Source organism: Equus asinus, unplaced genomic scaffold (assembly GCF_041296235.1).
Source record: "Equus asinus isolate D_3611 breed Donkey unplaced genomic scaffold, EquAss-T2T_v2 contig_378, whole genome shotgun sequence".
In the NCBI taxonomy this organism is placed as follows: Eukaryota; Metazoa; Chordata; class Mammalia; order Perissodactyla; family Equidae; genus Equus; species Equus asinus.
This window is the reverse complement of record NW_027225047.1, coordinates 348,920-361,474: the sequence shown is the minus strand read 5'-3', so window position 1 is coordinate 361,474 and position 12,555 is coordinate 348,920. Positions and strand designations below refer to the sequence as shown.

General features: G+C 43.6%; 1 protein-coding gene and 1 pseudogene across 1 annotated transcript in view; both read right to left on the bottom strand.

Annotated features, from left to right (window-relative positions):
- Positions 1-4,579, bottom strand: part of LOC139043817 (sodium/hydrogen exchanger 9B2-like) — a 38,981-nt pseudogene extending 34,402 nt beyond the window's left edge.
- Positions 4,580-5,756: 1,177 nt separating this feature from the next.
- Positions 5,757-12,555, bottom strand: part of LOC139043813 (dehydrogenase/reductase SDR family member 6-like) — a 29,948-nt gene continuing 23,149 nt past the window's right edge. Inside the window, exons 9-11 of the mRNA XM_070503610.1 lie at positions 10,316-10,374; positions 9,646-9,738; positions 5,757-7,078 (exon numbers count right to left, since the gene is read on the bottom strand). Of these exons, the coding sequence (XP_070359711.1) occupies positions 7,025-7,078; positions 9,646-9,738; positions 10,316-10,374 (206 nt within the window). The 3' untranslated portion in view covers positions 5,757-7,024. The remainder of the gene's footprint in view (positions 7,079-9,645; positions 9,739-10,315; positions 10,375-12,555) is intronic.

Below are 12,555 nucleotides of genomic sequence, written 5' to 3'. Positions count from 1 at the left end.
GAAAATAACAATTTTAGTAGCTAAAGACCAATACCAAGGTTTTTAGGACCACCCTTTTAGTCAATAGAGATCATATACATTGTAAAGTTGTATATTTTCCCTCCCCATCCCTGAAGTTCATTTGTAATATTTGAATATCGAATTAAAAAAAATTGGGCTTATAAACATGTGATTGTTTTCTAAATTTCTACCCATGAAACAAACAAAACAGTAACACAACACCACTACCATCCCTGCCTGCACTTCCTTTTTGCTCTCTCTACTTGGTAAAATTCTATCAGTCATTCAACATTTAACTTACAAGTCACCTTGTCAATTAGTATTTCCTAACTCCACATAGACTAGCTCTGTCCCTCTTTCTTCTCTCTGAGGACTCACTCACTTATTTGACAAACATCTATTAAGCTCTTGCTATGTTCTAGTCCTTGTGCTGGGGATTCAAAAGTAAACAGTCTGACATAGTTCCTCTACTCAGAGGTTAAAACCTAATCAGAGAATGACAGATCATTCCTTAAGCAACCATAATAGAATGTAGTAAGTTTCAATTTGGGGCACATAAGACAGCAACCCCATCACTTCAAAATCAGTGACGTTCATCAGACTTTCACTGGATAAGATACCAAGATGACTGAGATGCAGTCTCTATTCTTTAAGGGAGGCACAGAGACTGATATGTGTTCATCAAACCAGTTTCCCCTGCTGCCTGCGCACACAGGTATTTGACATTTCCTAGCCTCTCTTGCAAGTCAGTGTGGCATGTTACTGAGCTCTGGCCACAGGACGTGGGCATGAACAATGTCTGCTACTTCTACTCTTCACTTGTAAGAAACCTCTCATGCAGTCTTCCACATACCCTCTCTTTTCCTGTCCATTGCCTGGAAACTAAGGACTCGACGGTCTTAGGGGATGGCACAGCCATAATATAAAAAGAGTGTGGGTTCCTGAATCACTGAGTAGAAGGCCACTAGCTGAACACCTGATTGAACTTTCCATGAGGGAGAAATAAGCTGCCTCTGTGTTGTTACTGAGATTTTGAGTTTATCTGTTATAGCAGCTAGTGTTACCTCAAGGTAATTTAATTGTGATGTGAGAAGTACAGTCACATAGTTAAATGGAGAAAGGAGGTATTGCCTACTTGGCTGGGGTCAAGCCTTGAAAGAGGACCCACTCTTGTGAAGAAAATAAAGACCAGTACAGGCAGAGAAACCACAGGATTAAAGGATGAGAGGTGAAAGAGAATGTGTCTGTAGGGAACTCTGTGTATATCTGCATCAACTACACCATAAACGGCAAGATGCGGAGTGGTTAGAGGACAATGGGATTAATCCTTACTGTAAATCCTGTGTCACTGCCTCCTAGTTGGGCCATTTGGGGCAAGTTACTTAACCAGTACAGATAAGTTTCTTCATCAGTAAAATGGTGAAAATGCCTATGTCACAGAAAATCTTAAAAAAGTACTAAGTACATCATGCAGTCCCAAAATAGTCCCCTCAATGCTTTCTCCTCCTTTTATAGGATTTTCCCTGAGAAGAAAGCATACATGTGCTGAAGGGACACTGGTAAATTCAAACCTTTCAGTCCTTCATGTAAACCACAGAAAAATAAAGGAATGGATTTCGAAAAAGGCAAAGAGCTTTTATGATATCAACAAGATATCTTTAATAACTTTATAAAGCTGTTAAAAACTCTTTAGAACTTATCATAATTGTGCTTTCTTTAACATGCAGGATACATGACTCTAAAAACACTGAGAACACCACCGCCTCACACAAGTGCATATACAGGCAGCTCCATTCCCCACATACTGTGTTCCTAGGCTTTGTGTGCAAAAGATGTAAACCCTTTCCCCTAGAGGAAACATCTGTTCTATCATTGGGGTCTGTGAGCAGCCTATCAATTATCAATAGGACTAGGAAACAGTTGGGCATGAACCAGATACTCAACAATTTCTTGTTACAGAATACATTCTGTAAATGTTTTAAATGAAGAAGGCGTTTACATTATATTTGTACAGCAAGAGATGTCAGAGATAATCTAGTCTATGCGTAACAAACTCAAATACCTTCAGGGATAAACTCAATGTGGGGTCTGCAGCACCCGGTGAGGGCACAGCCCAGCTGAAGGCATCAGATCACTGCAGGCCCCTGGGCCTCATCTCATGTCTTCACTTCCCATCAAAAGAAACTGAAGAGATTAGGTTTAGATGACTCTTGGAGGCTACAGAGCAAACATATTAATGAGTCAGCGCAGAAAATAGAAACCACTCCAGGTATTTTAAGCAGAAAGAGATTCTACAGGGAATTGAGTGAACTGTTGAAAAGGCTAGAGAGCAGGGTCTACGCTGGGCCTCCAGGAAGGACTTCTAGAACACTAGTAACTGAACCACTGGGGAATGTACTATTTTTGCCTCAATCAGGAGACCCCACAGGGACTACAGCGTTCAAGAACAACACTGTAGCTGAGACCCAGAGAGGCTGGGATCTGGAAGCTGCCTGGACAGAGAACACAGAAGATGTTTCCCACCTCCCTCAACCACCTCCGGACAGCCAGAGAGCTGGTGCTTCAACACGACAACGCTGACCTGGCTGTCCCTGCTGCTGTAAGGCCCTCCCAACACCCACAGTTCTGGAGACTGGACACTCGCATCTCCTGCACCGTCCTTGTCAACAGAAATTCGCCAAAAATAGCAGGGAGATGCCTCTGCCTCATCCCTGCCTTCGAAATCTCAGGCAAGTCATCTACTTGCCAGACGCTAATTTTACATCCAGAACTCTACCTGCGAGGGAGTCTAGGAAATACTTTAGCTTTCCAGTTTCGCCTGTACAAAGAGGCATACAAGAAGCAAGCAGGAATGGATGTGAGGGCCAAACTTCCACATCCAGGATAGCAACTTTTGGTGTAGGCCCCAGGGCTCAGACCTACATCATCGACCTTTTCCCACTTATTCTACAATGCCTTCTAGGGAAATCCTAAAAAAAGGAAAAAATTAAAAAATAAAAATACAGGCAAAATATGCTGGAAAATATATTATGCGATTCAGTCACTTTGCTCACATCATTAGCATACCATGAATCCACTACCTAATTTTTTGTTAGGTATATTCTGATCCATTGGATTTTGAGTTACTGAATGGCAGAAACTTTATTTAATTCATATTTGTATCTCCTGTCCCCATGCCTGCGTGGCCCAGAGAAGACACACGGGTACTTGCTGAATTGAAACGTTACATTCTTGACTTGGAGAGAAACAGTAAACTAGAATTTCACGAGAGCACTTTGTAGCAGCAATAACTTCAGGCGGAGGCCCCATTAGAGAGATGGAGTGGGGTTGAAAAGGGCTTTTAGTCTTTCAGTGGAAACAGAGGTTGACTTGTCTCAGTAGGGTATCTGCCTCTCTCTATCCACTCATGTTATCCATTTCTTGACCGGAGGCTAAAGGAAATGCGGCTTCCTGCTGTTAATCTTCTAGGGCAACAAGTACACCAGCTTCTAGGGTGAGATAACAGGCTGCTGCCTGGGAAGTACAGTCACTTGACATGTTGATAGTTCTGAGAAATGCGTTCTCGGGCAATTTTGTTGTGCAAGCATCAGAGTGTACTGAAGCGGAACAAAATGTGTGACCCCAAAATGTGTTCTTTCAACATGAACATTATTTTAGGATTATTTGTAAGAAAAAAAAGACTCAGAGGTTTTTCTTGTTACCTTCACTTTAAGCGCCTAAAAGTGATACAAAAACCTGTCTCAGGAAGCGAGCTATGTCACCTTGGTGTGACAAGAACGAGGCAGTAGAGCGGGAGGAGCCTAGAAAAGCCTGTTTGCTGGGCTCCCCTCTGTCTTCTGTTTCTGCGTGGCCAAACACTTGTTTTCCAAATGTTTGCTCCTTTTCTCCTACCTGTGAACTGCCTTCCTACCCTCTGAAGCCCCTGGCTCTCCCCACCCCCAACATCTTTTGTCTTCAGCTGAGGATGGCATTTAAGGCGAGGGCCTCGGCCATTTTGGCAAGTTACTTGTTTTCCTGGGTTTCTCTCGTGTACACACGCTATTAGGCTTTCCTTCTCCCGTTAGAGTCTCTCGTGGCGATCTGATCATAGAGCGGCCAGAAGAGCCAGAAGGCAGAGGAGCATCTCTCCGCGCCCCGCAGCGCGCACGCAGCCCCGGCGGCAGAGCCCGCACCGCCGGCTGCAGGGCCGCTGACGCCCCCGCGGGAGGCCCGGGCAGCACGGCCGCCCCCAACTCGACAGTGGTGCCGGCTCCAGCGGCGGCGTCTGGGCGCAGCGGCACCTCGGCCCACAGGAGCCACACCCTCCGGTTGTTTTAAGAACTAAAATAAACGAGAGAAACCCACGGCAGCAACAACTAACAAGTGAGCGCGCACACAGCCACGCACCCCAGGGCCGCGCCCGCCTCCGCGCCCCCGGCCCGCAAGCCCTGAGGCCCCGCCGGTTCCGCTTACCCTGGCGTCTCGGGGGCCCAGCTCGCGGCCCGCGGGGGGCCCGGCTGCGCCGCGGCTCAGGGACGGGCGGGCCCGCGGGGGACCCGGCTGCGCCGCGGCCCAGGGACGACCGGGCGGGCGCCCGCACGCATCGCCCCAGGCGGCGCCCCGCCCTCTCGGCGCGGGAGACCCGGGCGGGCCCGCGGCCTCCACGGGTCCGGGGCTCGGCGGCGCGGCGCTGGCGGCCTTAGGCGCTGTGCGGGCGGGGAGCCGGCGGGAAGGGTCGGGCGAGGCCGCGCGGGGAGGGCGGGCCGGCAGCCCGCGGCGGGGAGCCCGGTTCCCGGGCCGGGCCGTCGCGCGCTCCGGGCGCACCGCGGCGCGTCTTCTCCGAGGCGCCGCGAGAACAGGACCCTTGCAGCGAGCGGCGTGGCGGGCGGCTCGTCCCCTCGGCCGCGTGTTGGCTCGAGCCTCCCGCTGGCCCGCGTGGATGCTGCGGTGCCGGCGGCAGCCCGCGTCCCTCCCCTCCCCTCCCCTCCCTTCCGCTTCGGGTCTGCCTTCCCTGATCGACCCCGCCACCCGAGTGTGAGCCTGGGCGCGCGCCCCTTCCGGGGCATTTCCATGTCCTTCAGAAATAAAGAATTTCTTACCTGTTTTTTACTCCTTTAAGCAACTGCCAGTTTTAATCACCGCTGTTCAGGCGAGACAGACAGTGTCCAGGACCATCCCCAGCAGACAGGAGCCGCTCCTCCTCGTCTCTCAGGTGCTCCTTTGTGGACAGGATGGAGGAACCCAAGTCCCGTCCCATGACCTGGCTCAGGCCGTCTACAATGGTTATTTTCCTACACTGACTCTTCCTCCCTAAAGCTTGAAAGGCTTCTGGTGACATCCAGCTTCCTCTTACCACAGGAGTGAAATGTATTTTTCCTTTTCTTTCAGTCATATGCTCCTCATTGATCCATCAACCTGATTAATTAACCTTACTTTAGAGAACATGAACTTTTGGGCTCCAGTTTACTTTTATTGTTGACACTGTTTTATAGTTCACAGTTAGCTCTGAGAGAACTGACCCTGAGGGTCATGAGTTAATGTTAGAATCCACTGCAATTATTATAACAAAATGTTATCCTTTCATTGTCCATTAAAAATTTCCTTGTTAATATTAATTAACATTCTAAGAGAAAAGACTGCTCATTTATTATCTATATGTGCATCATACCATTTGGTCTTTTGAGGTAGCTACAAATAAAAAACAAACACAAAACGCTAAAACTAAAAGAACAAGAAAAAACTTCCTAGTACTCTCTCATACATGAATTTACTTGAACTTTTTCTTGGAACTTTTATTTTCTTTAGTTTTGTTTCCTGTTATATGATTCATTTATATTTATTTATCCAGAGACTATTTCTAAGTTTTATATCCTCCTGTCTGTTATCCTGGAATTTGGTGAAGAAATCTATACTTAATCTAAAAAATATCCCTCAAACTGATGATACTGCTGATGCAGATCAAGGCTGCCCGCTGGAGAGAAGCCCAAGGCGTCCTGGCCTACATACCGATCTACATCATCCTCCGGGAAGCACAGGACATCCTGACCTCATTGATCTGATTCTTACCCAAAGTTCTAGGACCACCCAATAACCAGACGCCACCTGCAAAGACACCATTTTAACATTTTTTTCATGATCTTTCCTTTGTCTTGTAAAGAAATAACTCACATACCTATGCCTTATAAATTTAGCCCTACCCTCAACCCATTGCAGCCCTTCACCGCCCCTGGGTCCTGTCCCCATGCTGCAGCTCTTCACCGCCCCTGGGTCCTGTCCCCATGCCTGCAGCTCTTCACTGTCCATGGGTCCTGTCCCCATGCTACTCCATGCTATTCTCTTAATAAAAGAGCACTTCTGCCAGACCTCGAGAGTCCAAGAAATCTTTCTTTTGACTCCTCGGCTCGCCAAGCCTGCATCACTGCGTTAGTTAACTATTATGTTTCTTAGGCTCATGTCAAATGTCATTGTTTATTTTAATAAAGATCTTTTAGTTAGACTAAGAAAATAGTACTTAATTCCAAGTGCTAACATCCATTAAGTATAAACACCTGATGATTATTTTTATTTTATATAACAGACCAACATATAGTTCTGAATAGTCTATAGTTCTTTTAACATAAGTTAGTGAAGCCAAACTCCTTCCTACCTTTGCTGTTCATTTATAACGGTGTAAAAATTTTAAATTAGTATCCACATACAGACCAATGCAGACCTGAACAAAAACATCTGAATATTGGGAAATAGAAATGAATACACTTTTCTTTTAAAAAACTTACTTTTTTCCTTCATATTTTAATTTTATATGCTTACAAATTGAGGCTTATTTTAAAAACTATTCTTTTGCAGTGATGTTATTAAGCTACAATGATTTCAAAAGAGATTAATATATTTAAAGAATCAAATTCTTGTGAACAATGACATCCTTAAAAAGGGCTTGTTTTCATTAATATTCCATTAATAGGAAAGAGATGATGAGTGAGTTTTCTTCATAGCCGGGTTTACAGTGTATAGGAAGGGCCTGCCTTCCCAGCAAGGAGATCCTGAATCACAAGCTCCAGCCTCCATCAATGATGACAGGATTACCTGTGATGTAGGCAGACTGTAGTGATAAACACAAGGAGACCCAACAATTAGCCAGGTTTAACACAGGTTGTGTTTCTTCAATTTTTGTATGACTGAGATAACTAAACAATTTACTCTCCTGGTAACAGGAAACTTCACTTAACAAACAGAATTTAGGAAAATTAGAATTAAGTTTCGGGTGATTTAAAACTTCTGAGTGTTCTTGTGATCCAGAGCTAAGTGGCCTCTAGCTGGTGTTTGAGCATGTATCACATTCTACGCAGGGGCTATTAGGTATTTGGTCTCAGAATCAGAAAATTAAGCAGTTTGGTGATATATACCCATTCTCCAAATTAGGATAAAGTCGAGGCTAAAATAGTACACTTTAATTTTGAGACTCAGAACTATTCTAAGCTAGCTGAGTTTTATGCCACTAATAAACTTTTGAACATAATCAAGTGTGTCAGTCATAAAGTGGTGGTGTCAATTTACAAATAGAATTGTTTTAAAAGATGGTGTATATTTAGTTGGTCAACATACACAGGTAATTCCACGAACTGGAGCATGCTAAATGTGTTTTTAAAATTTATGTGAATACTAATAATTATCTATTGAACTACAAAAAAATATTCTATACTAACTTCAGACATCTAAATCTGTGTAAAACTAAAGGAGTTAAAAATATTACTGTTTTTTCCCCACAGAATTTTTCATTTTCTAAAGAATTCAAGGTGAAGTGATCCTTGTGGTAGAGGTTTAACAGTCTTTTAACTTAAACATGGATAATAAAGACTCAAATTTGTGTTCTTAGTTTTAAACTCATCTAAAGCCTGAGACGATGGAAGAGGCAAGAAGGAAAGACATCATAATAGGAGAACAGAAATTTTTTTTTTTTAGGAAGAGTAGCCCTATGCTAAGATCTACTGCCAATCGTCCTCTTTTTTTTTTTTTTTTTTTGCTGAGGAAGACTGGCCCTGAGCTAACATCCATGCCCATCTTCTTCTACTTTATATGTGGGATGCCTGCCATAGCATGGCTTGACAAGCGGTGCATAGGTCCACACCTGGGATCCAAACCAGTGAACCCCTAGCCACCAAAGTGCAGACTGCAAACTTAACTGCTGCGCCACCAGGCTGGCCCCAAGTTCAATATATGAAAACGGATCATATAAAGCAGATAAATCAGTTTATCAAGAAACAACCCCAATTCCCTCAAGTTTTTTTAAAAAGGCAAGTTCTCTGTTTTATATATGGACTCCTCTGGTCTCCTCTAAAAGGCCAATGGTCCTTTTGTTGCACATTTCAAGCCAGAACATTTCTAAATATTTGGTAACTTAAGTTCTGGCTAAACAAGGACAATTTAGCTTATCAGCAGTACCTCAAAATCAAGTGAGCTCTTCTGAAGATATAGATTCAGAGAAATCACAAAAGCCAATGTATGCTCCATTAATCAAATGCCTAGCAATTTCCCCAGCTATTAACAGCTGTTGTAATAGTTCTGACAAGTAGTAACTGCTCTGTCACTAAAACATTTCAACCCTTCTATCTGCCACATTCATCAACCACCTCATGTGCACCAAATCACTGTAAAGAGGAGCTAAGTGGCCAGTGACACACCTCTCTCCTGCCTGCTCCCTTTTCCTTCTTTCTGCTCACACGTTAGTTTCCAGGGCATGTAACATTTCAAGACATAACATAGGGGGATATTCTTGTGCTCTATTCCTTATAAATGTAGTTTCTGCCTTCACAGTTGTAAGCCATTTAAAAATATACAATAGCCATTAAGGAAGAAACTGGGGGGCTGGCCCGGTGGCGCAGTGGTTAAGTTCGCACATTCCGCTTCTCAGCGGCCCGGGATTCGCTGGTTTGAATCCTGGGTGTGGACATGGTACCGCTTGGCATGCCATGCTGTGGCAGGTGTCCCACATATATAAAGTAGAGGAAGATGGGCACGGATGTTAGCTCAGGGCCAGGCTTCCTCAGCAAAAAACAGAAGGACTGGCAGTAGTTAGCTCAGGGCTAATCTTCCTCAAAAAAAAAAAAAAGGAAGAAACTGGTTACTAAATAGATGCAAAGTGGAAAGAGACAGAATTAGGAATTTCCATATATGATGACAAACAGTAAAAATTCATAGGAAAAGAGTCAGTGGGATTCTTCTAAATAAGTTTCCAGTAAAACTAAGAACACCAGATGCCAATTCTGTGTCTCCTGGACACAATTATATCTGGTTAACTCTCTCCCCATTTCACCTGAAGCTCTCATGATTTTGGAGGTTCGTTTGATTTACACTTAATCAAGGCTTCCCCAACTGTAATTTTTGAAAGTAACTGTTTCTCATAAAATTGAGTGATTTAATTTTTTTCCATCCTCCATTTTATTTGCTACAAGATTTGGTGACATATAAACTTGAATGAGGAAGAGTTAGTGGCTCAGATCAAAGTGGTCTTTCTTTGAGCAAATTAAATCAGAACTTATCCCTACCTCGTAAATGCAGCAACTTAACGATCATATGCTGTAACTCTGTAAAATGACATTACTTGATGAGCAAAAATAGCGGGCCAATGTGATTGAGAATAATGACCTCCCTGGGAAGAATAGCGCTTACTTCATCAGAAGCCAGGTACACGCAGAGCAGGGCTATTTCTTCTGCGGTTGCAAATCTTCCCGTCCTCTGTCTCTTCAGGAAGTCGCTCCGTGCCTGTGACCAGACACCACACCAGACATCAGTGGTGTGAGCTAAAGTATGAACTCACTGGCAGCACCTTCAGGAGGCAAAGCAAGAGAGATCTACAGAGGCCACTGGCCTGCTGCCTCGATTATTCACGCATGATACATGAGAGTATCATTAATATTATTAACTGTGGGCCACGCAGGACTATGGTGACTCCTACGCTGCTCAAACTATTTGTGTTATACTAAAACCTACAGACACTGTGACAGATCAGGAAGTTAATCTTAAAGTAGAGGGTTTTTAAATTTTTCTGAAAATGTGGTGAAATATACATAATATAAAATTTATCATCTTAACCATTTTTAAGTGTACAGTTCAGTAGCATGAAGTGCATTCACACTGTTGTGCAACCAATCTCCAGAAGTCTCTTCATCTTGCAAAGCTGAAACTCTATGCCTACTAAACACTAACTCCCCAGGCCCCTCCCCCAGGCCCGGCTACTACCCTTCTACTTTCTGTCTCTATGCATTTGTCTACTCTGCGTAAGGAAGAGGGCATTTTTTTTAACTAAAAGATTTAAACACATTTAATATAGGAGACATACCTCTTCAGGGTTTGGTCTGGCTTGTATTCTTTCTTGCAGAGATGGGGTATCAACGGTTCCTAAATCAAAGGGTGACATTCAGCTTGGTTACTTACTTAGACTGAAAAAGAAATTGGCAACTCAACTTTAAACTTCCTTTCCGTAGGATACAGGTACCAGAGAAATCCTGTCCATAACTTGGAACAGCAATTTCACCTCTTCTGCCTGCCCTTTTATTTCATAGGCTTATAACTTCTTTAACAGCATTTCCATGATTTTTAAAAGCACAGACTACAATTCACTATGACACTAGGCAGGGACTCTGAGTGAAACACCAGCATTTTAGTCGCATTACACTGACATGATACTTTATGGACTGTATGCAGTTTTACAGGTATTATCTCAGTAATCCTCACAACAACCCTGAGGGCTAGGTAATATCACACAATTCTTTACCAGTACAAGGACCCACATTGTCTCAATGATCTCAAAACCATTCTTTGCTGTCACGTTCACTCTGAATCCTCAGGGACAGCTCCATGCTTGTCACAGTCCTTGGTTCTAAATTTTCCTCATTATCTTGCCAGTTTTCATTGGCTTCAAATTCCTATTTTAACATTGTTTCATGTTTTTCATTGAAAAATATAATTTACAATATTTTACTTAAAAAAAGAAAAATAAGAATGACACTAAAATTTTTACAACCCCACTTAGTTCACCTTCCTACAGAGCAAGTTCCCCAGACTTTTTTTGTTAACGTATGTAACCTGTAAATTCTCAGGAAGCCTCTTTCTGACTGACAGTACTCCAGGAGGCCACACGGTCTTCCTACGGTCACGGAAAATGATCTGCAGTCATCCTTCAGGTCCATCTTTAGAGCGGGCTCCTCACAGCACTGCAGATTTGAGGTCTGCTCAGAAATAATTCCTTAAATTTATGACCATTTGCCATTTCTCTGGAGAGGCTGGGAAGCTTCAAAATTTGCACTTTCTGACACTTTTCTGTCTAAGAACCCTTTCTTTAGCTTCTTTCTCCTCTCACATTTTACTCGGAGGGGCGGCACTCTCCCCACTCTGGGATGAAATTGCCTTCGCTACATTGCCTGGTTCATTAGAAACATTTTATACCTTCCATGTCACTGCAGCCAATAGTGCTGATAAAATTTCTGAAACCACATAACAAAGACCCCTTGTATCCAGTTTCAGACAACATTTTTTTTTTTAAAGATTTTATTTTTTTCCTTTTTCTCCCCAAAGCCCCCCGGTACATAGTTGTATATTCTTCGTTGTGGGTCCTTCTAGTTGTGGTATGTGGGACGCTGCCTCAGCGTGGTCTGATGAGCAGTGCCATGTCTGTGCCCAGGATTCGAACCAACGAAACACTGGGCCGCCTGCAGCGGAGCTCGCGAACTTAACCACTCGGCCACGGGGCCAGCCCCTCAGACAACATTTTGCTTACTTCTCTCATCAACAGCCTCCTTAAAGTCCAAAATTTCACCAGCAGTGTGCTCAAGATGCCTTGAGCTTCTCTAACACTCTCCTCAAAATCCTTACAGCTTCTACAGCTTCCTCCCACTGAGGAAAATGAGCGTCACATCTTACATGTGGCCAGTATGAATGGCCATTAAATGAGAGCTGTGGATCAAGCCTATGCCTTCTGCTTCATTCCACTGTCACCTGACTCTGCTGTGTCCATGGCACAGGCTGACACACCATGCTACTGTCTACCCAAGTCGTGCTGACCAGCTGTGACTCTACAGCCATCAGCACCATCCCACACACACTCATTCCCCATCATGTTTCCTTCTGGGACTGGGTCAGTGAGTCACAGCTAGTTCCTTGTCCCAGAGAATTTGATAACATATTTTCCAATCTTCTGAAAAGGCTAGCTGCTAAAACAATCACATTTTCCAAATCATTTTGCCATTTATTCCACCGGGTAAATGGTACCAAGAACAGCTAGGCTCAGGTATCACCAGTTTGTATGTTAAAACCAAGTGAAACTGTCTCTTCTGTATCCTCCTGTTTCTTAGTGTTACCGATGTTTACCTTTTTAGTCCAAGAAAAATTATACACAACACCTCCATAAGGGGAATGCTGTAGCTTGAAAGTGACAAGAAATTTTCACATATTGAGGTATATGGGGTAGCTATTTTGGTTTAAAACTGATTTGGCTTGAACTAAAGACACCTGACTTATAGCCTATCAAACATCTGCCTTAACCATTAAAGAGGGCATTATGCATTATCTCAAAGTAAAAGA